Below are 27738 nucleotides of genomic sequence, written 5' to 3'. Positions count from 1 at the left end.
AAGCTGCAGAACACAAGATCAACCACAAAATTCAAATTTTTATACACTAGCAATGGACAACCCTAAGGCAAATTTTTTAAAAAAAATTTGATTTCTAACAACACCCAAAGAATAAAATACTTAAGAAAGACACCCCCATGGGGCGCCTGGGTGGCTCAGTGGGTTAAAACCTCAGGTCATTATCTCAGGGTCCTGGAATCAAGCCTCCCATCGGGCTCTCTGCTGAGCAGAGAGCCTACTTCCCCTCCCACTTCTGCCTACCTCTCTGCCTACTTGTGATCTTTCTCTCTGTCAAATAAATAAATAGTATCTTAAAAAAAAAAAGAAAGAAAGACACCCCCAAGCTTATAGATGAGAATATCCATGCTAAGACAATAAAAGTCCACAATACAGATTCAATGGAAACCCTGCAATCCCTATTAAAAACAAACAAACAAACAAAAAACTCTGCTGACTTTTCCCCACTTCTTTGCAAATATTGAGAAACTGATCCTAAAACATGGACATGAAAAAGTCTCAGAAAAGTCAATTTTTTAAAGTTTATTTATTTAAGTAATCTCTACGTCCCATGTGGGGCTTGAACTCATGACCCCACTACTAAGAGCCACATGCTCTTCTGACTGAGAAAGACTCTTTTGGCTTTCCCAAAGCCAAAGTAATCTTGAAAGTAGAATAAGGATAGAAGGATCATACTTCTTGATTTTAGACTTACAGCATTTTTTGACAAATGGTATTGAGATAAGCAGATATCCACATGCCAAAGAAGGCAAGTGGATCATTATTGTATACCATAAGCGAAAACAAAAAATGGATCACAGACCTAAATATAATAGTGAACGCTATAAAACTTTTAGTAGGAAATGTGGAGGGAAATCTTTGTGGCCTTGTCTTTGGCAATGATTTCTCAGATATAACACAAAAACATAAGCAAGGTGATAGGCAGAAAAATTCTAATCTCTTATTATCTGTGAATGTGTTATCCTACATAGATGGACCTAAGATTGCTAATCAGCTGATCTTAAAATAAAGAGATTATCTTGGATTATTCAGGTTGGGCCAAGGTAATAGCAAAGGTCTTTAAGAGTGGAAAAAGTCCATAAGCCAAGGAATATAGGCAGCCTCTAGAAGCGATTTTATTTATTTTTTAAGATTTTATTCATCTATTTGACAGAGAGAGATCACAAGTAGGCAGAGAGGGAGGCAGAGAGAGGGAGAAGCAGGCTCCCCGCCGAGCAGAGACCCTGATGTGGGGCTAGATCCCAGAACCCTGGGATCATGACCTGCCTGAGCTGAAGGCAGAGGCTTTCACCCACTGAACCACCCAAGCACCCCTAGAACCTCCTGAAAAAAGAGGCTTGCCAACACTTTAATTTCAGCCCATTTAGGCTATCACAAAACTCATTTTGGATTTCTGAACTATAGAACTGCGAGATAATAGATAATAGAAATAATAAATTTGGGGCGCCTGGGTGGCTCAGTGGATTAAGCCGCTGCCTTCGGCTCAGGTCATGATCTCAGGGTCCTGGGATCGAGCCCCGCATCAGGTTCTCTGCTCCGCAGCGAGCCTGCTTCCTCCTCTCTCTCTGCCTCCCTCTCTACCTACTTGTGATCTCTCTCTCTGTCAAATAAATAAATAAAATCTTAAAAAAAAAAAAAAAAGAAATAATAAATTTGTGTTGTTCTAAGATACCACATTTGTTTTCTTCTTTTTTGGTAACCATAGGAAACTAATACAAGTGATAAACAAATGAACTGATAAACTGGATTTCATCAAAATGAAAAACATTTGTGCTTCAATGGATAAAGAGGTGATATGTAGCTATATATGCCATATAGATAGAAGTATATCACATATATAATCATATATACACACATACGTACGACGGAATATTATTCAACCATAAAGAATGAAATCTTGCCATTTGCAACAACATGGACAGATCTAGAGACTATAATGTTAAATGAAATAAGTCAGTCAGAGAAAGACAAATACCATATGATTTCACTCACATGTGGAATTTAAGAAACAAATGAACAAAGAAAAAAAAAAGAGAGAGAGACAAACCAAAAAACTCTTTCATTACAGACACCAGACAGTTACCAGAGGGGAGGTAGGCGGTGGGATAAATGAAATAGGTGAAAGGGATTAAGTGTATACTTATCTTGCTGAGCAGTGAGTAATATAAGGAAGTACTGAATCACTATATTGTACACCTGACACTAATAGAACACTTCATGTTAACTATACTGGAATTAAAAAAGAAATACCATTTAGAAAGTGAAAACAAACCACAAAATGTGAGGAAATACTTGCAAATTAAGCACCTGGTAAAGGACTTAAATTTAAAAATATAAAGCACTCTTCTAATTTAATAAAAAAAAGAGCACAACTTCAAAATGGGCAAAAGATTTAAATAGCCATTTTTCCCAAGAAGATACATAAATGGCTAATAAGTACACTGACGGATACTCAACATCATTAGTCATTAGGGAAACGAAAACCAAACCACAATGAGTTACCACTTCAAACCCACTAGATGGCTATAATCAAAAAGACAGATATAACAAGTGTTTCAGAGGATGTGGAAAAAGCAGAACCTATATATTTTCTTGGTTGGAATGTAAAATGGCTCAAGTCCTTAGGAAAAGTTTGGCAGTTCCTCACAAGTTAAACATAGAATTCCCATATAGTATATACCCTCGGTATATACCCAAGAGACTGGAAACCTATATTCATATAAAAACTTGTTCATGGATATTCATTCACAACATTATTCACAATGGCAACAAAACACAAAGGAATCAAATGTCCATCAACTAATGAATGAATAAATAAAATGTGGTATAACTATACAATGGAGTATTATTCACACATGCAACAACATATATAAACCCTGAAAACATCCTAAGTGAAAGAAGTCAGACCCATAAGGTCATACATTGTATGATTTCACTCACATAAAATGTCTAGAATAGGCAAATCCATAAAACACAAAATAGATTAGTGGTTTGCCAGGCGCTGTTGACACAGAAGAGTGAGCAGTGACGAGTGAGCAGTGACTACTAATGCGTACAGGATTTCTTTCAGGGTGAAGAAAATGTTCTGGAATACAGAATAATAATGATTGCACAATTTTGTAAATATACACTAAAACTATTTAACTGTATACTTTAAAATGGTGAATTTGGGGTATTATACCTACTTTATGAATTACACTTACTTTTCAAGTGTTGGCCAAGATGCACAGAAATTGGGGGGCGCCTGGGTGGCTCAGTGGGTTAAGCCACTGCCTTCGGCTCGGGTCATGATCTCAGGGTCCTGGGATCAAGCCCCGCATCCGGCTCTCTGCTCAGCAGGGAGTCTGCTTCCTCCGCTCTCTCTGCCTGCCTCTCTGCCTACTTGTGATCTCTCTCTCTGTCAAATAAATAAATAGAATCTTTAAAAAAAAAAAATGCACAGAAATTGGAAAATCTTGTATATTGCTGGTGGGAACGTAAAATGGTACAGCTACTTTGGAAAGCAGTTGGCAATTCTTTAGAAGGCTAAACATTTGAGTTATCATATGACCCAAGCAATTCCTCTTCCATCCAAAACAAATGAAAACATATGTTCACACAAAATCTTGTACATGATCATTTATAGCAGCATTATACAATGGCAAAAAAGTAGAAACAACAAAATGCTTGTTAATGGATGAACGGAGAAATAAAACGTAGTATATACATCCATAAAATTGAATGTTATTTCCCAATAAAAAGGACTGAAATACTGATACATGATACAACATGATGAAGCTTGAATATATGCTAAGTGAAAGAAGTCAGTCACAAAAGAGCCACATTTTATATGTAAGAAATGTACAAAATAGGCAAATCTATGGCAGCAGAAAGTAGATTAAATAATTTCCTAGGGCGGGAGGGTGAGGGCAAATAGAATGTGTGACAATGGGTGAGAAATTTCTTTTCGGGTTGATGAAGATGATCTAAAATTAGATTAGGTGATAGTTGCACAAGTTGATAAATACACTAAAAACAACTGAACGATACACTCTAAATGGGTGAATTTTAAGATACTTAAATTCTGTCTATGTAAAATTTATACTTTAAAAAAGGCACAACAGCGTTGGAGTGCAATGAGAAAAAATGTAATTCAAATTCTGTATTCAACAAAAATATCCTTCCAAAATGAAGGCAAGATAAACTTAAGCAGTTCCCTAAATAATTTTCACAAAGGTCCTTGTGCCTTAAGACGTTCCTAAGAAGAGTTTTAAGAAAAGAAAGAAAAAAAAACACAGTTGTGCGGGTGTGTGATAGCTCAGGTTTTATAGTGCCCATCAATATAACAAAGATCCATAGAAATCCTGAGTTAAAGCAAAATAAGATAACATTTCCCAAAATCATTTGTCCACCATATTCCTTTTTTGAGTAATATCTATTTATTATCACAAGGAAATAATGTTACTCAGAACACACTGTGAAAAATATTAAACTGCTTTCCCTGTTTTTTTGTAATTAAAATTTTTCATTTGTTGGGACACCTGGGTGGCTCAGTGGGTTAAAGCCTCTGCTTTCGGCTCAGGTCATGGTCCCAGGGTCCTGGGATTGAGCCCGCATCTGGCTCTCTGCTCAGCGGGGAGCCTGCTTCCCTTCCTCTCTCTCTGGCTGCCTCTCTGCCTACCTGTGATTTCTGTCTGTCAAATTAAAAAAAAAAAAAAAAAAATTTTTTTTATTTGTTAAGGGAAATAATGCATTAGAACTGGAGTCGGCCAGCTAAAGAGCCTGAGTCCAATGTGGCCTAAGTCCTGTTTTCATATGATCCCCAAACCAAGGGCGGTGTTAATGTTTTTTAAGGGTTTTTATCACTTATTCATTTACTAAACATTAATGGAGCACCTAATCTGTACTAGGTACGGTTGTAGATTTGGAGTACACAACAGTGAAAAAACAGATAAAGAAATAGTATGCCAAAAGATACCCTGCAGAAAAGTAAAACAGTAGAGAAGGGAAAATTAGTTTACAGAAAAACATCTCAACTATATTATATTTAAAAATGCAGAACTGGTTACAGTTGAACACCCAGCTTTTCAAGGAAGGTGGTTCCTCAGTAAAAACTAGCTCGGCTTTCTACTCTTTCTGAGATAGTATACAACTGCCTAGCATTCTTACTCAGAAGACATTGTAGAATTTTGCAAGTGTTGGTGTCATTATTATTTTAAAAATTGCTGTTTTACTATATAGGAAACAAAAGAAATAGAAACTCAAGTATTCAACTTAGGGCAAGACTTACTGAACTGCACTTAATACTTGAAAATACCTCATATCCTATTACAATTTGTCAAGCACCCTCTTAAGTGCAGGGCATTCTGTGTCGGCAAGACCGGTAAGATATCTGTTCTTAGAAAACATTCTACAGTGGGGAAGAGAACAGTACGTAAGTTAAAAAAAAGAAAATAAATTAATTCAGATGATCAAAATGGTATAAAGAAAATAAAATAGGACAAAGCCAGGGGCACCTGGGTGCCTCACTCACTTAAGCATCTGCCTTCAGCTCAGGTCATGATCTCAGGGTCCTGGGCTTGCTCTGCGTGGAGTCTGATTCTCCCTCTGTCCCTCCCCCTGCTGTATTCTCTGTCTCTCTCACAAATAAATAAATAAAATCTGAAGGAAAAAAAAAAAGGACAAGGCCTGAGTAGTAGGTAGTTTGGGGCATAATACTGTGTACTCAGACAAAGCTCTTTTCTGAAGAGGTGGTAACAGGTAGGAGTTTCAGGCAGAGCTGAGGCAGTAACAACAGAGGCTAGTGTAAATAATCAGAAAACCATGGTGAACGGTTTGAATTCTATTTCAAGTACAAAGGGAAACAACAAAGCACACAATTTTTAATCATTTAACCAATTTTGGCTTACATATGCTTATATACGCTATAAGGAAAGTGATCTGTAGAGAGACCAATTAAGTTAGACAGTATTATGCTAAGTGAAATAAGTCGGTCTGAGAAAGACAAATACCCTATGATTTCACTCAGATGTGGAATTTAAAAAACAAAAAAATGAGCAAAAGCAAAAAAAAAAAAAAAAAAAAAAAGTGAGGGAGAGACAAAGCCAAGTACAGACTTTCAACTCTAGAGAACAAACTGAAGGTTACTAGATGGGAGATTGGGGGGAGGGGGTGGTTAAACAGGGGACGGGGATTAAAGAGGGTACTTGTCCTGAGGAGCACCAGGAGTTGTTTGGAAGTGATGAATACTGATGAATTCAGTATTACTTCAGTAATACTGAAACTAGTATTACACTGTATGTTAACTGGAATGTAAAGTAAAAACTTCCATTATAAAAAAAGAGGCTATTATGGTCATGTGGGTAAGAGACAATAAGATTTAAACTAGAATAGTGGCAGTAGAAGTGTGAGTAGAAGTCAGATTCAAGTCATGCTTTTAATGTAGAACTACATGTCCTGCTAATACAATGGATGTGGGTTTAAGTAAAAGAGAGAAATCAAAATTATTCCTGAAGACTTCATTTACTGAATTTGTAATGATACAAAAGGTGAATAGAGTTTCAGAGGTTCTATGTTTTAAGTGCACTGTGGTGATGGGAGAATCTTTAGCTTACACTAGATTTTTAAGGGTCCCTAAACAGAAAGCTCTATTCTATATTCTCACTTGGGCAAAGAAATCAAAGTGGATACTTATTATGGATGACCTAACTAGCTAATGCAAAAAAACTCGACAAATTAGAGGCTAGGTCAAGTTTTTTTTTTTTATTAAAATATTACTTTATGGGGCACCTGGGTGGCTCAGTGGATTAAAGCCTCTGCCTTCAGCTCAGGTCATGATTCCAGGGTCCTGGGATCGAGCCCCGCAACGGGCTCTCTGCTCAGCAGGGAGCCTGCTTCCTCCTCTCTCTCTGCCTGCCTCTCTGCCTAGTTGTGATTTCTCTCTGTCAAATAAATAAAATATTAAAAAAAAAATATTACTTTATAAAGTACTTAACTATATATTGATCTAAAGAAATAGATGATCTCTGTTCAGAAAGCAGAATCAGGACAAATGAATGCAAATTACAGAAACACAGATTTGGACCTCAAGTAGGGCTCTCCGTCTTCCTTTTTTCTTTTTTTTGCTAAGTTTATTTATTTATTTAAGTGATCTCTATACCTAACTTGGGACTTGAACTCATGACCCTCTGATTGAGCCAGCCAGGTGCCCCCCACCATCTTCTTTTAAACAATTAGTACACATCAATAACTGAAGTGATTGACTTCAGATGAAACCATGTCATTATCAATCTACCTTATCTTTAAATTCCTGTTAAGGTAAACTAAGTGAAATTCTATATATAACGCTCTTCTTAGAACACTGAGTTTCGGGGCATCTGGGTGACTCAGTGGGTTGAGCGTCTGCCTTTGTTCAGCTCAAGTCACGATCCCAGGGTCCTGAAATCGAGCCCTGCTCCCTGAAATTGCAGGGAGCCTGTTTCTCCCTCTCCTCCCGCTTGTGCTCTCTCTCTCAATTAAAAAAAAGAACATTGTGTTTCTGTTCAGGGAAGCATTTAATTTTCTTGCAATTTAATTGTATCTGATTAATAATTTGCTATTACATTTTAAGACAGCACAAGCAAAAATGGCAAAAAAACAAGTAATATAGTATTCCTCTTTATAGCAAAATCTCTTTTAAGCACAAGCCAAGAAATATCAAAAACAATAGGAACCACCAAAGTATCAAAAGTTCATATTAAAGGGGCTCGCTCAGTTGGTAGAGTATGCAAACTTTTGATCTCGGGTTCTTTTTTTTTTTTGATCTCGGGTTCTTGAGTTTGACCCCACAATGGGTAGAGAGATTACTTAAAAAATAAAGTTCACATTAAAAATGGGCTCAACTCAGGAACATTACTCAGCAATTAAAAAAAAAAAACACACCATGATATATACAATATGAGTGAATCTCAATGCTGAATGAAAGAAGCCTTACACAAGAGTACACACTGTATAAGCTCACTTAAGTGGTGTTTTAGGCCACACAATAGTAATTTATAGCAGGAAAAAAATCCTAATAATGGTTCCTGGAGTGTGAGGCTAACAGGGAAAGAGCATGATGGAACTTTTGGGGGAGATATGTATTAATAGGAGTCTGGGTTATCACAGGTGCATTCTTTTGTCAAAACTCATCAAATGGGACACTTAAAACTTACATATCTTGTTGTATTTAAATTTTACCTCAAAAGAAAAGATTCTTGAGCTCTTAGTATTGAGCTCTTAGTAATGACATGCATACTAAAGATTTTAAAAGATTATCTGCAGCTTAATTTGAAATGCATAAAGATACGATGTATTTTTGGATGAATAGAGGGTTGGAGAAATAGCTAGATATGAGCCAAAGCAAGTAGAGTAGAATCTGAACTGTGTAATCTAGTGGTGGGTATATGGGTATTAAAATTCTCTCAACTTTTAAGTTTGAAATTTTCAAAATGTGGGAAAAAATAAAACTTGTTAAGTTAAACATTGATAGAATCCACTGACTCCTAGATTTTAATAATTAAAGCTGTAATACTGGAAATAGCTACTATTATTGCCTTAAATGACAAAAAAAATTTTTAAATGTTTTCTCTCCACTGTTTGAAATTGAGGCTTACGTGGTAAGAATTTGCCAGATCATTAAGGTTATCGATACATATTGCTTAAAAGGCTTCCCAAAATAAGTATATATAACAATCTAAGTTCCAGTTTACAACAGTCTAAGTTCCAGCAGTTTATAATTCCAATACTTGGTATTATTTTTAATCTCACCAATTTAACACACTATAAAACTGTATATTGCTTAATTATGCATCTGATTGACGGTGAAGTTGAACACTCTTTGAAAAATAAGTGTGTGTGTGAATTTTTAATTCACATTCCTTGACCGTATAGCTAACATCTAGATTTTCCTGATATATTAGTTTATCTGGCCATTACTGCCCTAACCAGAAACTCAACTTTTAAGAACTACATCCTGTATTCTTAGTCGCATGTCTTAGCTCCTCATTCTGATGTCTCCAACGTGTGTATTAAAACATGCACACCCAACAGGACAACTTTTATCAACCAATATTCTGGTATTGTGACATCAGTCCTCACTGTCTTACTTCTGATTTCATGAAATGTTAAGGATGATGTTGATCGTTGATTTCGGATAAATATTTTTTATTATGTTAAGTATTCATCTACTGTTAGTTTTCTAGTTTTTTTCTTTCTCCTCTTATTCATATGTTTAATCCATACATACAGGTCTAGATTAGAGCTGTTTAACCACCATACATTATTCCTCTATTATACTGTTATTATTTCTCTGAAAGTTTCAAAGTTATCTAACAATGGGAGTCCTTGGGGAAAACAAACACCTAGTTTAATTTTCAACTTGGTATTATTATGGCCATTGAAAATATTTTGGTCCAAGCCAACAGCTTCATATTTTCCAAAAAAGAACATTTGACACCTTTCTAAATAATAACTATGATGTCACAAAAGTAAAAATCTCCTGGGGCACCTGGGTGGCTCAATGGGTTAAAGCCTCTGCCTTCGGCTCAGGTCGTGACCCCGGGTCCTGGGTTTGAGCCCCACATCAGGCTCTCTGCTTAGCAGGGAACCTGCTTCCTCCTCTCTCTCTCTCTGCCTGCCTCTCTGCCTACTTGTGATCCCTGTCTGTCAAATAAATAAAATTAAAAAAAAAAAAAGGAAAAATCTCCTAATTCATTAAAGTTTATTCTACCATGTCAGAAAAAGAAAAAACTACTAATAAAGACAGTAATTTCAATTTTGACTGAACTAAACTATAACAGATTTTGTAAATACAATGTACTTTGGATTTTCAGACTAGTAACAGGTAATCAATCCTATAGTCCTAAGAGAAATATGCTTCTGTAAATCCAGCCACAATTCTTTTTCTTTACAGGTTAAGTGCCCTTCTAAGTACTCTAAAAGAGAGAGCTTGAAAACTACTCCTTTTATTTAGAAAGAATCTACCATATTCTAATATAAAGTATACCACAAAGCATTTCTTCAAATTCTAGGATTGTGTAACTTCTTAATAATTCATTTTATAACTTAAGAAACTGAATGGCCTGGAAGTTTCATCATAGCAGCCAAACTGGTAAAACCTGTATGTAGGTTTTAACTTAGGTCCGAGAACTAAATCATTATACACAGTGTGACTTTAAAGCGTACATATTAATTTTATAAATCACATACAAAAGTCTCACTTATATTTACATTAAATATTTTGCACTGATGCAAGATGTACTTTTACAACAGTTCAAAAAATTAGTTTCAGATCCTTAAAAAAGTATTTTTTTAAAGATTTTGTTTATTCCTTTGACAGAGAGAGATCACAAGTAGGCAGAGAAGCAGGCAGAGAGTGGAAGGGGTTGTGGGGCGGGGGGGGGGGGGAAGCAGGCCCCCTGCTGAGCAAAGAGCCCAATGTGGGGCTTGATCCCAGGACCCTGAAATCATGACCTGAGCCGAAGGCAGAGGCTTTAACCCACTGAGCCACCCAGGCGCCCCGAAAAAGTATTTTTTTTTTTAAAGATTTTATTTATTTGACAGAGAGAGAGAGACAGATCACAAGTAGGCAGAGAGGCAGGCAGAGAGAGAGGGAAGCAGGCTCCCTGCTGAGCAGAGAGCCTGATGTGGGGCTCGATCCCAGGACCCTGAGATCATGACCCCTGCCGAAAGCAGAGGCTTAACCCACTGAGCCACCCAGGCACCCCTCGAAAAAGTATTTTTTATGGAAATTATATAGTACTTTAAAATCTAAATGTAATTGAAGAGCTGCTGATTGGTAAAGAGTACTGGTTAATTCAATTAAACATTTATTCATCAACTACTGTGTACCAGGTTACTGACAGGAAGGTACAGTAAGGTATTAAAGGATAATTTTAAAGGATGTGATATAAAAGTCCATGTAGGTGTGTTGTGTACGCTTATTAAATATTTCTGTAAACACACAGAATAAGTTATTAATAGTAATTGACTCAGATGAATAGAATTAAAATTTTCACTACATACTCTTCTTTGTATTTTGGCATTCTACCCTCAAAGACATGTAATACTTTTTTTAATATGAGCATTTAATAAGTAAAAAGTAATGAAAGCACCCAATTGCTAATGAAAGGATAGGGAGTAAAGTATTATCAAACAATTAGCTTTTTATTTCAATTCTGTCAGTAAAGGTGATTTACTGAACCATGCCTAAATAAATCTATATCATAATACATAACAAAGAAATGTATATCATAGAAATTCAATAAAAGAAAGATAATAAATTTCCCTTAAAAGTGATTATCTTTAAACCTGAGACCATGTAAAAACATTTTAATATGCTATCTGCCTAAATTAATTATGGACCTTAGAGATCTGTCAAAGGCAAAACTTACATTTATAATTTCTGATGCTCAATTCTCCTCCAGTGCTGGGCCTCACTTCACTGACTCCCATATTGAAAATATTTGAGAGCAAGAAGGAATCACGGAGATAGTCCAATCCCCTCATTTTTACAGATAAGAATACAGAGTTATGTATTCATTCAGTATTTACTAACCCTTAGTGGGAAATATAAAATCTAGTAAGATTTGGTCCTTGCCTTAAATAAGCTTATAAATCACTGGAATTAAGTCATGTACACAGATAACAATGATACAATTAGACCATTGTATGTTAAAGGTTTTTAATCTGAGAGTAAGCCAGGAGTAGAAATCCAGTCTCTCAGCTTGCAGTCTGCTGTCCTCTCCTCTTTGTCAGAAGATTCCACAATGAACTAGACTTCCAAAAGACTGAAAATTAGGAATAGATTTAAATGCTGAAATTTTATAACAAACTATTTACTTAAGCTAAAATTTCTACAGCATGGGATGATTTTACCATAAGAACTATCAGGCAAAGAGAAGGATTATTAAAAACCATTATCAATAATTATATTTTTAACATGTCTGGAATACTTATTCTGTGCCAGACACTTTCCATGGATAACTTTACTTAACCTCATAACAACCCCCTGCAAGAGGAGAGGAGTCATTGCTATCTGCCTTTTTAAAGATTATTTGAGAGAGAGCATGAACACATACACGTGGGCACGGGGGCAGCAAGGCGGGTAGGGGGGTTGTGCGGCTGGGAATCCTCAAGCAGACTCCCTGCTGAGCACAGAGTCCAACTCAGGGCTTGATCCCAGGACCCTGAGATCATGACTGGAGCAGAAATCAAGAGTCCTACGCTCAACTGACGGAGCCCCCCAGGTGCCCCGCCATCTGCTTTCTACAGGAGAAGAAACAGAGTATGCAGAGTGCTGCAATTAGAAAGTAGCAGAGTAGAAATGTAAAGTTGAGCTCTCTGATTTGGAGGTCTCAGCTCTAAACCATTAAGTTTCTTCAATAATACCTAAGAGCATGTAGGTTCAGATCTCCTAGATTCCAGGTAAGTGGGGCTTGATACTGTGAATGGCTTCAGAAAGATCAGACTTGACTCAGCTTTGCTCAGACAGAGCTGAGGAATAGGCTATAGAGGAAAAGGCTAATTTTCACAAGGAATATTCTAAACTCATATATTTACAGGAAATGACCACCTACCTACAGATCATTTCTTTAACACAGCTTTAACATTTATTCAAAGCTTTTTCGCAGGTACAATGTTAGGCACTGTGCATTAGGGGAAAAAAAGGTCATTAGAAAGACATGTAAATTCACAAGTCTCTATATACTTAATTTCCATAAGTGGAACAGATTAAAAAAAAAATGCCACAAGTTAGAGGATTCGGAGCTCACTGAGGGCTGGAGAAGCTTCAGGGAGAGGAAGGAACATAAACTGGACCTTCCTTTAAGGATAAACAAAATCTGGGGGGAAAAAAGAGGACAACAGGGAATAAGCATTCTTAGAGAAGGAAAAAGATACTAAGTCACAAAAATATAAAACATGTTTAAGGGACATTGAGTAAACAATGTAAGTATACTAAAAATTTTGTGTATGGACAACATGGCTGAAAAGGCAAGAAGAAACAACATTTTAGAAAGAACTTTATTATACATATCCATAATAAAATATTTTATAGTCACTTTTATCATACTATGCAAAAACTGGCAAAAATTAAAATTTCTAAACAGGTTTATAAATTCTTTTTTTCTGTATGTAATATATGATTTTGCTAATAAGAGTTGGAAAAAGTTGCTTTAGACAGGAGGAAGCAATTTTAAAAGGTTTTGGCTGGAATGACATGAATAAATAGCTTTTAAAATCAAATAAGAACAAGAATGGAAGAAGAGATTAAAAGCACATGAACCAGTTATAAGGTTAAAACTGATGGTCCAGATGTGAGCTGAAGGCCTTAATTAAGGCAGCACACAAAGAACTGACAGGGGGTCAGAAATAACATAGAAAATATGATGACACAACTTTGAGTGAGCAATCTTATCTACCTACAACAGGACCAACTGGTTGCCAAAACAAATGAACATCATCTCTGATTGCTGGGAATTTTTGAAATACTGGGTGGGAAAATCTGGACAGCTACACCCATGATTGCAACTGTGGTCTCGTCCTTGAGGCTTTAGTTAGTCATGCTCCATGACTACACCAGAAACTCGGATGTAACCATGCAGCAAAACTTCAAGACTGAAAAGGAGAATACAAACAAATTCAGATTTGTAAGATTATTTCATTCAGAAGAACAATTAGTGACTACATTTGGCTCTAATCTGAGGCTCAGTTGATTCCGGTCTATGGCCCAGATATGCTACCATCACATGTAAGACATGCATGTCCTGAGTTAGATTAAGTTAAGTGTAACACGGACATCTTGATGAATTAAGTGAAGCTTTAGGCAGACTATTCACCTCTGTCTGAGTGTGGTGCTACAGTTTGTCACTTTGACTGTTCTTTAAATGGTTAGTTTCAGCCTACCTGACCTGCCTTCTGCATTAAGGAGAATGGCAGATCATACACTAACATGACCTAAGAATTCTTGATGAGCTATTTTAAAGGTGACATAAAACAGTAGCTGTGGTGTAATGGAAAGAATGCAGACTTTGAAGTTAGTGATCTGGGCCGGAATCTGAGTCCTGCCACAAAAGACATGATTTGTGGTAAAACAGAAAATGGCATAAAAGAAAGGTAAGTCCCTGTGCCTACCTCCCAATCAGCAATCCTCCTCTGTGGCATCAATCATTGTTTAGACTCTTCTGTATGTATCTTTTAAATTACGCTAGGCATATGGAAATTTCTCCCTTTTTGTACATAAACGGAAACATATACATACTGGCTGCATCCTAAATTATTCAATTTATAATATATCTTGGTGATCATTCCACATCAGCACATATAGACTATCCTGTTTTAATTAACCAATCCTTTACTGTTGCATATTTAGGTTGTTTTCAATTTTTTTTTTTAAAGATTTATTCATTTATTTATTTAAAAGGGAGAGAAAGAATGCAAGTGAGCAGGGGAAGGGTAGAGGGAGAGGGAAACCAGCAGACACCCCGCTGAGGAAGAAGTCCAACATGGAGCTCAGGTCATGATCCCAGGGTCCTGGGATCCAGCCCTGCATTGGGCTCTCTGCTCAGCGGGGAGCCTGCTTCCTCCTCTCTCTCTCTGCCCGCCTCTCTGCCTACTTGTGATCTCTGTCTGTCAAATAAATAAATAAAATCTTAAAAAAAAAAAAAAAAAAGAGTGGAATGCTTAACCGACTGAGCCATCCAGGTGCCTTAGGTTGTTTTCAATCTTTAATACCTTTACTTATAAATGATATTTTAAAAATCTTGGTTCAATTATTTTAATGCAAATGAGCATATATGTCTATAAAACATTACAGAAATGGAAGTAGAGATTAAAGAGTATTTTTAAAATGTGATTGGCATCACCAAATTATTCTCAAGTGTGTGACCCCAACAGTGCATAAGTACACATTTTACCTTCCAAACTTTGTATCACACGTCTATTTTTATCAAAACTACACTCAGAAGACAATATTGCTTGTAAAAAATTTGTTAGGAAGAGTCCAGTGAGACCACAGATTCAAAAATTACCTATCGATACAGGCTACCTTTCCGATATGGACATCTTATTCAAAGGTTTAGGAGACAAAAATCAGTATTCTTACTATTATGACTTATTAAAGGGCACAAAATGCAAATATTCATCATTAAGAACAATGATAAAATGGACTAGAAATTTTGGTGATACATTCATAACTCATCATTCCACCTTACATTCCTGGATTAACTCTCCTTACACATCTCCCTCTGATGGAAAAAAGAAAAAAAAGTTTCTATTCTTACCATGATTGTAAGGAATGTCTTTAATAAAAAACTACTACTGACTAGAAAAATTACAAACTTTAAGGCTGTTGCTAGGTCCTTTTCTAATTCCACTTCCACACACATATAGAGAATATTTATAGGCCACCCATACAATGCAATAAAAAACTATTGGCATCGGGGTTCCTGGATGGCTCAGTAGGTTAAGTGTCAGGCTCTTGATTTTGACTCAGGCCATGATCTTAGGGTCATAAGACTGAGACCCCCTGGGGCTCCATGTTGGGTATGGAGCCTGTTTAAGATTCTCTCTCTCTTCCTCTCCCTCTGCCCCTTTCCTGCTGCTTGCATGCACCTATCTGCTCTCAAATGAATAAATAAATAAAAGTTTTGTTTATTAATCCTTATATTTGTAAGACATATAACTTGCAAGCAAAAAATGATTTTTTACTGTTAATTTTTGCAAATTTAATACATGATATTCAATATAAGGTAACAAAAAAGGTAGACAAATTCCAGACAAAAATGAAGAAATAACTTATCATTCAAAATAAAATAAAACTAAAGCAAACCCCCCAAAATCAAAGGGGGCACTGTGTTCAAAATATGGACAAATAGCAAAACACTATTTACTTAAATATTAATAAATATATTTCTAGTATAAATAATTTACAAACCATAATTTATCCTCAAATCTCATAGTACTTATAGGTCAAAGCCAGTAAAAACAATAGGCTGTTAACATATAAGACTTTTCTCAACTGATATTTGTGTTTTTTTTAATTATAGATTTATGTATTTCATAAAGAGAGAGAAAGCCAAGGCAGGGAGGGGCAGAGGGAGAAGGAGAAACTTCAGCAGACTCCATGCTCAGCAGGGAGTCCCATGCAGTGCTCCATCTCAGGACCCTGAGATCAGAACACTGGGATCACGACCTGAGCAGAAATTAAGAGCCCCACACTTAATTGACTGTGCCACCTAGGCACCCCTCAAATGATATTTGTAATTTAAACATAAAACTACATTTTTAGACCAAGACAAATGTTTTTCATCATAAAATCATGGGTGAGAGAGGCATAGTTAAAAACCATAAAAAAATTAACTAAATTAGCCAAACTTCATTTTAACCTAAAAATACCAAATAAAATGAAAATTACACGATTGAGTTTTTTCCCAATGAAGTTTTTTAAAAAACAAACAAGCATATATTCTGAAGATCACTAACTTTCCTTCTGACAAATAGTATAATTTTAATTTTTGACAGAAATAAGGTCTGTTTTCCTTGATTAATAGTCTTATCTTGGTTCCTCTCAGCCAAAATACCACAATGGTTTGAAACATCACACTGCATTTTTCCAAGTACCCACATGGGATCACTTTATTTAGCAGAGAGCCAGATAATGAGAAACCATTCCCAGATGTTTTAAATAAGGCAAAATATAAAATAAATATTATCTTTTCTTTACCCTCACTTCCTTTTCCTTTTCCTCACACAAGATAAAGTGTTTAAATAGGGCCAAATAATAAAGTAACTATTCAAAATTTCACTTTCTCCACAAGGGCCATTTCATTACCACAATCAACAGTAATTCTTCTATATCTGAATGCTTACACTACTATCTGTATGACAGACGACTATTCTACAGTTCTGTCATGTGTTGGTCTTGTCTCTTCTCCAAGAACATAAGCTCAAGGATTTGCACTAAATATCACTTGGATTCCTACAATCCTGATTACATAATTTAATATACTGCTCAACATAAAATACTGAATACCAACTATATTCAAGTCACTATGCTAGCCAGTGACAATATCTGATTAAATTTTTATCAGAATTAATAATAATGTTGAAAGTACTAGACAGATATAGGCAAGAAAAATGGTAAGTTATGCAACAGATAAATTTGGGAATGTACAGGATCCAGAAAATAGTAGAAAGTCTCATTCAGCTAAAGGCAGTGAACCCAAAAATATCAGAGATATTTTATTGATGTTTTCTTTCTCAGAAGCCAGAGGAAGCACTAAACTCAAATTCAACCCAACAAGGGCAGAACTACTTTGTAAAGTGGAAGAGATGGGAACGCTGGAAGATGGTAAATCTTGACAAGTTTAGCATTGGTGATACTGAAAAAAGAACACTGAGCACAATGAGATGTGTAAACTTTGTGAGTTCTGAGAAAAGACAGATAGGATCATGAAACAGAAAATTTTAAAAGGAAGGAAAATGACTCGAGAAGGCTGTAAATTATCACATTCATTCATAAATGCCTGCCTCCTGACAAGCTACCTTATAAAAACTTGAAGACACGGTAAATACAGATTAAAAGAAATCCATCACTGAAAGGTATTAAGTTACTTGTTTTTCCCATTTGATCACCTACTGTCTGTACTATAAAAAAAAAGTTGGGTTCATCTATGAAATTACAGTCCAATTTTAATTAGTTCTCTAAGACTTCAAGAGGAGCCAGCATTACTCGGACAAAGACAGCACAATCTGTTCAGTGTTAATCAATGACATTGCCTCAATTTTTATCTTGTAATCTAACTGAAAAGCAAAATAATTACTAAATGGAAATTTATTCCGGCCCATTTGGCAAAAATACAGAGGAAAAAAGAAATACATATATATAATGTGTGTGTATGAAGATATAATTAGTTCACCAAATAGATCTAGTAGAAATCTCACAAAGATGCCATAATTTAACGAACACTGAAACTTCCTTAGATCATTTGCTATAAGTAAATTTTTTAGTTAATACAAATCTATGGGGCACCTGGGTGGCTCAGTCTGCTGACTGACCAACTCCTGATTTCGGCTTGTCTTGATCTCAAGCCCCACATTTGGGCTCCACGCTCAACTCCTCGAGTCTGCTTTAAAGTCTCTCTCTCTCTCTCCCTCTGCCTCCCTTCCTCCACCCCACTCACACTCCCATGTGCTCCTTCTAAATAAATAAATAAGTAAATAAAATCTTTAAAAAAAATTTCTTCTACTGAAAATACCAAACTTATAAAGCTATAATTCTTTTACCATTTGAATGTTTTATAAGTATGGATTACTCTTCCACCCAAGGAAAAAAGGTTAAATACAGTATGAAGACTTCTTGAAGTATTTTAAAAGCACAACCATACTATTTACCTAGGTCAACAGACTTTTAGTAAATAATTCAGTAAGTCTTTTTTTCCTTTTTTTTTTAATGATTCAGTAAATCTTGAAAAATTAAATTGTTTTTAGACATCAGTGAAAGAAAGAAACTACTTTTGGTTACATATTTATTATTTTTTGAAGTATTATGAAGTTTCAGATCAAACACATATCAATCAAAATATATACAAAAAGAAATAAAAGTAATTTAATGTTTCAAATAATCCATACTCTCAATCTTAACACTGTTTATAGTGAACTATGGTGCTCTTATTGAGTATTATAAAATCATAATCCAATTAGTAGCAATCAACATGCTACACTTGAATATAAAAGAAGGCAGTAGCTCAATCCTAGAGAAACATCCTCTGAATTCCTAAAATATAATTTGTGCAATCAGGAGCTTAGTCAAAAATCTTTAAAACATGGTACTAAGCACAGACTTACATACAGACTTATATTAATATTTATCTATTTTCTAACTGGATTAAGACACTTACAGGCACTGATATTTTGAAATATACAATGCATTTGTATTTAAGCTGTACTAAAGTTTGTGCTATAACTGTGTGCACATTTATAGAAAGAGTATTTAAGAAATATTTCTTCTTTTTATAACTTTAATTAAAATACAGTCTTGCCATCACAAAACTAAATTAAAAGCTAAAACCCTAAGACTTCTAGAAGAAAAATTCTGCAATCTGGGATTGGCAAATATTTTTTATGTAGGACACAAAGAACATGAATCATTAAAGAAAAAAACTGGTTAAGTGAACTTGAAAAAATGTAGAAAACAAACAAAAATGTAGAAAACCACACAGCAAACCATACTGGGAAAAATATCTGCAAAACATTATAAAGTTTTTCAAAACTCATCAAACTGTATCTTGAAACAGGTACATTTTATGTATGCAATCTTACATCAAAGTTGATAAAAATTATAGTGCCTGTCAATATAAAGCTATATGACACAGTTTAGTCCAATGTTTACTTTTTAAAATATATGCATGAAAAAGACAGGTTAGGCATATATCATTGGCAAGATTACAGATAACTTATTTTTTTCTCTTTTGCTCATTTCCTTTTTGTTAATTTGAAAATGCTACTTAGAGTCTAAATTATACACTTGATCTTAGCCAAAAGGACAAGAAGCGATAAAATCTAAATTATAAATGTAAGTATCTCTCTCTCTCTTTTTTTTTAAGATGTATTTATTTCAGAGAGAAAGAGAGAGAGAGGGAACACACACACATATAGGGGAGAGGGCAGAGTGAGAGAGAATCCCAAGCAGACTCCCCGCTGAGCAGGGAACCCTATGCAGCATGGACTTCACCACCAGCAATCACCACCCTAGCCTAAACCAAGAATCTGATCCCCAGTCAACTGACCCACCTAGGTGCTCCATAACGATTTCTATATACAAAAAGTTTTAATGAGAAATCTTCAGTATGAACAGCAATATCAAACTGTAATAAGGAGGCACAGAAATTCTTTCAAATAGAATGAAGTCATGAAGCAAGGAATAACCTATTTCATTTTATTAACATGGTAGAAAACCATAGCAGATGCAATTAAGTTATGTTCAACAATACGCCAGGGACCGTACAAAGTGTGAGGAATACGAGGATATCCCTCAAGAAGTGACTATTTAATGAAGAAAAATGATACTGTCAACAAATCAAATACAAAATAATTGAAGACTATAGTTTACATATGAAAGCACAATGAAACAAGCAACTAAGGGAAAAAGAGAGAAAGACAGACAGATGCAACTAACTAAACATGGGGAGTGTGGGAAGCATCTACAAAGGTGACAGACATTTAGGCTATCCAGCAAGGAGAAAAATCTCTTCCTGAAATGATTATCCTGCATACTGAGTAAGGAACTTACACCTACTGAGAAAATTCCCTATCAAAGAGGGAAATCTGCCTAGGATTTACCAGGACAGAAATGTACTCTTTGCACTTGCATTACATCTAGATTTGGCAATAGAAGTCTCTGACACCATTCAAAAGTACAAAGACAAAATAATCAGTTAGACTACAATTTAAAAAATGTACATTTAACATTTGTTAGTAAATTCCAGTTGGCCTCATCTGATAACATTAAAACTTCTCATACCATTAGTAAGGGAAAATCCAAGATGCCTCTCAAAACTGAATCTGGGAATCCAGAATACATCCCTAATAGTACGTTTTCAAGCCCAAAGAAACGCTTATAAATATACGATGGATGGGGTAAACAATTACTCTGTACTGCTAAGAATGATTATAACGCGGTAAAAAAGGAAATTCCTAACTTACGCAGAGAAAAAAAGACTGCGAGGTAGTGGGACCACAAGATAGACTACAGGCAGAACCTGTCCACCCTACTCCTTGTATTTTCTGTCATTTTGGAAACTTCTTGTAGTTAAGGCATCGAAATGGAATTAAAAAGACTTTACTTAAACACAACACATTTTGGGCAGCAGAAAACCCAGTTTTTGAGTGAGAAAGTCATTCCAAAGTAAAGGGTCTTTGGGGGATCTGACTGTGCGTAAAGAACATTCCCTGTTCTTTCCCCCCTTCTTGACTTTGAGTCAAGGAATTACTGCAAGCAATTTAAGAAACACTATTTCCTGGTAGAGGTGATTTAGGAGACTGGAGGAAAAAGAAAAATGATTAAAGCGATAAGCTAGTTTGCAAGGGAGACTTCTGCAGTCCCGTAACAGCCAGCGAACTGGAAACTGGTATTTTTTCGATACCGAAGCCAAGAGGAACCAGGAGCAAGTCGAAGTCCAGCCAAGGTTGGCGGCACAGAGAACAATCGGTGCCAGATCCTTTTGCTCCCACCGCAAAAGACTCCCACGCCCCACCGACTCTCTCTAAAATGTTCCTAAGACTCACTACCTGCCCAGAAATACCTCCTCCCGGACAATCCCGACCACCCTGCGGGAGTGACAGGCTGTGTTCACTTACTGAGCTGTCCCCCGCCAGACGTCGTACTCGGTTCCCGACCTCCTCCGCCTCCAACGCCGGCTGCTCCAGGGATCCCCGGCGCCCCCATCCCCGGCGGGGTCCCACTCTGCCTTTCGAAGTTGCCTGGATTGGAGAAGTAGTCGCGCAGCCGAGGCAGTTCGCGGCCGCTCTCTAATAGCTCGGTGTGCAGCTCCAGGGCGGTCAGCAAGTATTGATCGCGCAACAGCTGAGCCGCGATCGCATCAATTGACAATCGGGCAGGGGTCTCCCCGCAGCTCCCCAAAGCCACCGCAGCCGCCGACACCTCCCCAGGGAGCCCTGGCCGCGCACTGCTCCCTAAGGCCACGGGATCTTGGGGCGATAGCGAGTCCGCAGAGCCAGGATCTAGGCCGCTCCCGGAACCCAGCCGAAGTCCTGCCCGCCGCTCCTCGGTCGCCGCTACCTCGTCGTCGTCCTCGTCCGAATCGCTGAGGAATGGATTCACACCGCCGCCACCACTGCCACTACCTCCAGGCGCCATTGCCGCCATCTTATCCTGTCAGGACTGTGGGCGCCTCCCTAACTGGCTTTGACAGGCCGCAGCCTGGATTCCCCCTAAGCCTCAGCGGGCACTGCGCACCTCCACAATCCTGGCCTGGCCACGTCCCACCTCCCCACCCGGAGACCAGGAGTAGGCTCGGAGGCAGAATGTCCGGATGCAGCAGCACCCGCTACCTCAGCCACTGCTGCACCAGCAGCGGGGCTCAGCAGGCGTCTTCCTGGTCTCAGTATCGCGAGAAAGGGTGCGAGTCCTGCCCCCCCCCCGCCCAAGCCCTGCCCCAGCCCCGCCCGTTCTCAACACCAGAGTGCGAAGATTGAAAGCCCCGCTCCCCGCTCAAAGGCAAAACCCCGCCTCCAGTCCTGTTTGATTGGCCGGAGGTGGAGAGAGGGGCTGGAGTTACCGAGGGCTGGCTCTAGAATTATCGCGAGAGCAGGCTCCTAGCAGGTAGGTTTCGGGGGGCGTTCCGTAGTTGAGAGGCAGTTATGACGGTGGCTTAGGAACGTTCTCTCCCCTCTCCTTTCAAGGGTCAAAGGGGAACTCTGCGGGAGAGCTGGATTCTGCCTTTGCGCCAAGGAGGCCTCCTTCTCGAGATAACGCCTGACTCGGAAAAGCCCCAGGTAAAGCCCGGGGACCAGAGCGCAGAGGTGCGGTGGTACCAAAACTGGCCTCACGCCCGCGGGCGCGCTGCTTCCCTGACACTCTTCACTTTTTCTTGTTGTTTGCTGCCAGTGGGTGGTACTGTCTTCGCACGTGTAGCAGGTGTCCAGGGCACTTCGCACGTGCAGCAGGTGGCCAGGGCACTTAGAATTTGACTTTCTTTCTCTTCCCTTCCCAGTCAAGTGCCTGATCGCTCTGGAGGCCTGGCGACGGCACCGGCTGCTGGAACTTCTGGAAGACCGCCTTCTAGCCTCCGAGTTAGTGCTGCGAAAGGGCGGGGCGTGCTGGGCTGTGGGAGGTGGAGGAAGTAACCCGACCGAACTCTAGAGTTTTGGATTTCGCTGGATTTGTGGATAGATACCCTGAATGAGCACTTAGCATTTAAAACACGGTTTGCACAACAGGGACCCTTGAAAGGTCCTGTTAAATGCAGCCCCATCAGTAGAGAGGTAATGCAGACTTAAGCCTAGAGACGTTCAACGACCTGGTAGGTCAACTCCATTATAAGTATTCAAAGGAATTTTAAAATCAGTTTTCTTATGTGCAAAGCCATTCTTCTCCCACTAGCCTTCCAGCCTTTCTGGCTTGGCCATTTAGGCTGGAATTAAGGCATTGACTGTGGAACGTATTTATTTTAAAGCTTGGATGCTTTGCACAGTTTTAATTTTCTTTATCAAATGTTAGCACGTAGAGTAAGTACACTAAATTTTGGAAGTTCCACCTTTATCTTTTAGGTCATTCCTTAATTACAGTGCAAGGTGGTAAGGGGGATGTTGGTTTCTAGTCAAACGGTATTGGAATGCTAGTCCTACGATCTATTTTCTTCACACATAACTTGCCGCTTTTGCAAGGTTTTAAATTTTCCTTTCTTTCTGTATAGCTCCCTGTAAGCACCAAAATAAATAGGTAGCAGTAATTTTGTTATCGGGTGAGTTACATGTTACACTGAAGTAGTAAAGTATCTCCTTTAGATCTGTGGAAAAATAAAAACAGAGCATTCTTATATGACCATAGGTCAGGTTATTGGCTTACATGTGAAAGTATGCCAGTGGTTAAGTGTAGGCTTTAATTTCAGTTTACCCAGGCTCAGGAAACTAAAATTTTCATTTGAATGAGGCTTTTTTTTTTTCCTTTTTTGTTTTTGCTGGAAACTTCTTTTTGACATTGTTAGTACTAAGAATTCAAAATTTTTTTTTATAGAACGTTATCTCCTAATGTTTGAATTCTAAATATTTTTCTGTGCTATATATATGGAAGAAAAACATGAAAAAAGAATCCCCAGTCTTAGAAAAACAGAATCAAGAGAGCCAATGCTATATCCTGTTATTGTTTGTTAGCAAAAAGGATTGCTGATACTTATGGTAGTTGAGTTTGCCAGAGAGATTGAAAATGGAATCAATTTCTGGAATGGAGAAATGGGAGGGAATACTGAATGGCATGGAAAGGGTGTGGTTGGAAATGTATTATTTATATACAATATTTCCATCTCTGTGTTGGAATTTTTAGAAATCCCCTGCACTTAGGGTCCCTGAAGAAGATAGTCCTTTTCTGGCAGAAGTGCCTAGAGTTCATATTCCAATTCTGCCAATTATTTGCTGTAACACCTTAAGTTGCTTAACTTCTCTTAGTCTCCTTTAACATTTATCTGTCAGGGGGATTAATGAAAATACACAGAATTAGAAATGTGCTTGTCATAGTGCCTGGTACCTAGTACACCATAAATGTTATTATAGTCAGTTGCAGGTAGTGCAATATTAGTAGATATTGAAAGTATTTGAGAAGCTTTTAAAAATAAAACAAGAAAAATTTCAACTATTCAGCCACTAAACCTGGAAAAAGCAATTAAGTCAGTAGGGTACAAAGGGAGTATCTTAAATTTAGGGTCTGATTTCTAAAATGTAAGTTGAATATATATTTAAAATATGTTTTCTCAGAGAACTGTAAGAAGTTGCACGAAGAAGTGCTTCCATGATTGACTTCCTGTATAAATCTGTAGTTTCCTGATTCTACTTTGTATCCTATAATCATGGACTTGTTTGTATGACCTTCCCAGCCCATAACAAATCAACTGGCCAGGTTTTCTCAGTAAGTACTTTTCTTTTCCACAGTACATAGAGGTGTACTTGTCAATAAAAGTTCTTAAGTTCTTAACATACTGGGCAGCAGGTGGTTCAGTGGGTTAAGCCGCTGCCTTAGGCTCAGGTCATGATCTGGATCCTGAGATTGAGCTCAAGCATCGGGCTCTCTGCTCAGCAGGGAGGCTGCTTCCTTCTCTCTCTCTTTTCCTACTTGTGATCTCTGTCAAATAAATAAATAAAATCTTAAAAAAAAAAAGAAGTAGCACATACTAGAATGTTAATAATTGCTAATCTCTACTTATAATAATTTATCAATATGGTTGGGAAATTTTCTCCTTAGCAAAACTTACATTAATGTAGGTCTTTGCAGCTAAAATTTGAATAATGAGGATAGTCATTGAACTTTGTATTTTAGCAATAAAACGTTAAAGAGTTTTTTATACTTTTAAACACTTCAAATATTTTAAAGATTTTATTTATTTGACAGACAGAGATCACAAGTAGGCAGAGAGAAAGGCAGAGAGAGAGAGAGGAGGAAGAAGCAGGCTCCCCGCTGAGCGGAGAGTCTGATGTGGGGCTCAATCCCAGGACCCTGGGATCATGACCCGAGCTGAAGGCGGAAGCTTTAACCCACTGAGCCACCCAGGCACCCTAACACTTCGATATTTTAGGGCTTAAAAACTAATTTATGGTTTTAACAGTCTTAAAGTAACCACAGATAACATTTTAAATGCAAATATTTGGTTAATGTGAAATTTTAGAAATATGTAATTTTTAAATTGTTTTTCAATGCCTGTAAACATTCCACAGGTATAAGCTAAATAACTTTTATTGGTACATGGATATGTATCTTTTAAAATTTTTAGTAGTTATTCATTTGTTTAGAGAGGTTTCCAAACAATTCAACCATGACAAAGTTTTCTTCAGTAAATCTGAATAAAATGTGTTTCTCTTTAAAGAGCAATGCTAATAAAATTGCTTAATACACATGTGCTTGGCAATAATAAAATAATTAGTATGAGAAGGATGATATTTTGGAATCAGTTCAATTTTATGTATAGTAAATGACTCAAGCATATAAGTTTGATTTTTGTTCTGTTTTTTAAGTATCCTGAATCTTCACAGTTGAAGTGTTTGTTCTGGAGAAGTAAAAAGAGAAACAAGGCAGCCTCTAGTGGCTGTAGTGCATATTACATGTGCCTTTGAAATGATAATCCTAAATAATTTCTGCAGCACAGTCTGAGTCCTTACTAAGCCCGTAGGACTGTGATGAGTGCTGGAGGAGCTCTGTCTTGCTGTCATGGAATTACAGTTAAGTGATAGAGACAGTCATTAATCCAAATGGTAAAAACTGAAGTATGTATTTATAAACTTGAAGTAAAGGTTTTGGTTTTTGGTTCGGACTGCATAGTTTCTGAGGACGTGATACTTGAAAGTGCAAAAAGGTGTCATGGGACAATGGAGTGAGAGAGGATAGAGGGTGGGTTGGAAGTGCAATTTATGCATAGGTCTTAATAACAGTAGGAAGCATGGACTCCTGATATAAAAAGGACCAATATGGTGCGATGCCATAAAGCAAAGAGGAGGGCTATGGGACAAGGCTGGAAAGGGAGGGAAAGACCAGTCCATGTAACACCTTCTGTGTTGTATTAAGGATTCTACTTTTGATTTTGATGGGGGGGAGGCACTGAAGGGTTTTACCCAAGGGATGAGGTGTTCCTATATGCATTCTGAAAAAAGCAGAATAAAAAAGTGATACGTGACTATGCAGCTGAAGAATGGGTTATAAAGAATGACTGCTAAGTTTTCTGATTGGTATACCTGAGTAGAAGGTGGTGCCATCTCCAGAGACTAAGCACTGGAGAGTCAGGAGGTTTACTACCTAAACAAGGTTCATGGGGAATATCATGAGTTTGGTTTTAAACATACTCAGTTTGTGTCTCAGGTGGATGTGTTAAGGTTGGAATTACATATATGGATTTGGAGCTATCTGTTAAGGCTTTCACATGTAAGTGCTAGCTGACACCAAGGGTATGGTCAAAAAAGCCTAGGCAGTGGGGTGCCTGGCTGGCTTAGTTGGGGGAGCATGCAACTCTTGTTCTCATGGTTGTGAGTTTGACCCCCATATTGGGTGTCTAGATTACTTAAAAATGAAGTCTTAAAAAAAAAAAAAGTCTAGACAGAAAGTACAAGAGTGAGAATAAAAGAAACCCTAGGACCAAATTTTGAGTAATTCCAAAATTCATTGACCAGATAGAGACCCCTCAATATTGGACAGAGAAGTAGGAGAAGAACTGGAGCAATGTTCACAAAAGCTTAGTAAGGATGGCTGTTTAAGAAAGAAGTCATGGGTAAGGAAGACAAATTGAATGGAAGATAGGAGACTAAAAAAAGCCACCGGTTTTTGTAATATTGGCTACATTACATTAGTGGAAGTTTTTTCCCTGATGTAGTAGAAAACAAAGGCTCAAATTGTTTGAGTTTTAGAGGATCAGGGAAAAAGAGATCATATTATTTTTGAAAAGTTTGGCTGTGTTGGGGAGAAAAGGGCAGCCAATGCCTTTAAAAACATTCTTTATTAATCCTTTATTTGTAAGATACATTTTTGGCATAGGTGTGGCTTGACTTGTTTTCTATACTATATAATGTTTCCCTGAACAAAAACTATATCTGTTCCTCTTGTTAGAGATTGTTTCCAACTTTTATGATACAAAAAGCAAAAGACAAGAATTGCATTTAAAGTTGTTTTTTTTTTTTTGCCTGTATTTGTATTTGATATAGGATTTACCTTAAGACATTCTAAAGTGGTAGCTACACTAGTGCTTCCGTCAGGTGAGTAAAAGCTTCAGACTAGATCTCTGTCTCACACCGCATACAAATAAATTCTAGATAATGCCAGCTGAAAAGCAAAAATCTTAAACTCAGAATTTAGTTCTAATTTAAAACTATTTTTATGTGACATTAAAACAAGGGAAGTTTTCTTATGGAAAACACAAAGAAACTTACTCCAGGAAGAATAAATTTGGTAAATTATACTGTATTAAAGTTATAAAACTTCTGTTTAACAAAAAGCACCATAAACAGATTTGT

The 27738-nt window shown here is 37.3% G+C and overlaps 2 protein-coding genes across 14 annotated transcripts in view; one reads left to right on the top strand and one right to left on the bottom strand.

Annotated features, from left to right (window-relative positions):
- The window catches only part of RELCH (RAB11 binding and LisH domain, coiled-coil and HEAT repeat containing), a 112920-nt gene extending 90782 nt beyond the window's left edge, over positions 1-22138 (bottom strand). For all 7 annotated transcript variants that reach the window (XR_006821021.1, XM_046024575.1, XM_046024572.1 and 4 more), the window contains exon 1: positions 21373-22138. Coding sequence is in view for 6 of the 7 variants with exons in the window: in XM_046024575.1 (XP_045880531.1) it covers positions 21373-21901 (529 nt within the window). In the remaining variant the exon portion in view is untranslated. The remainder of the gene's footprint in view (positions 1-21372) is intronic.
- Positions 22139-22384: 246 nt separating this feature from the next.
- Positions 22385-27738, top strand: part of PIGN (phosphatidylinositol glycan anchor biosynthesis class N) — a 106201-nt gene continuing 100847 nt past the window's right edge. For 4 of the 7 annotated variants that reach the window (XM_046025659.1, XM_046025664.1, XM_046025665.1 and 1 more), the window contains exons 1-3: positions 22385-22530; positions 22749-22827; positions 24505-24655. The gene's annotated coding sequence lies outside the window, so the exon portion shown is untranslated. The remainder of the gene's footprint in view (positions 22531-22748; positions 22828-24504; positions 24656-27738) is intronic. The other 3 variants (XM_046025661.1, XM_046025662.1, XM_046025663.1) reach the window with 3 other exon arrangements.

This window comes from Meles meles, chromosome 12 (genome assembly GCF_922984935.1).
Source record: "Meles meles chromosome 12, mMelMel3.1 paternal haplotype, whole genome shotgun sequence".
Lineage (NCBI taxonomy): Eukaryota > Metazoa > Chordata > Mammalia > Carnivora > Mustelidae > Meles > Meles meles.
Note: the sequence above shows the minus strand (reverse complement) of the source record. Positions and strands in the feature narration are given on the sequence as shown.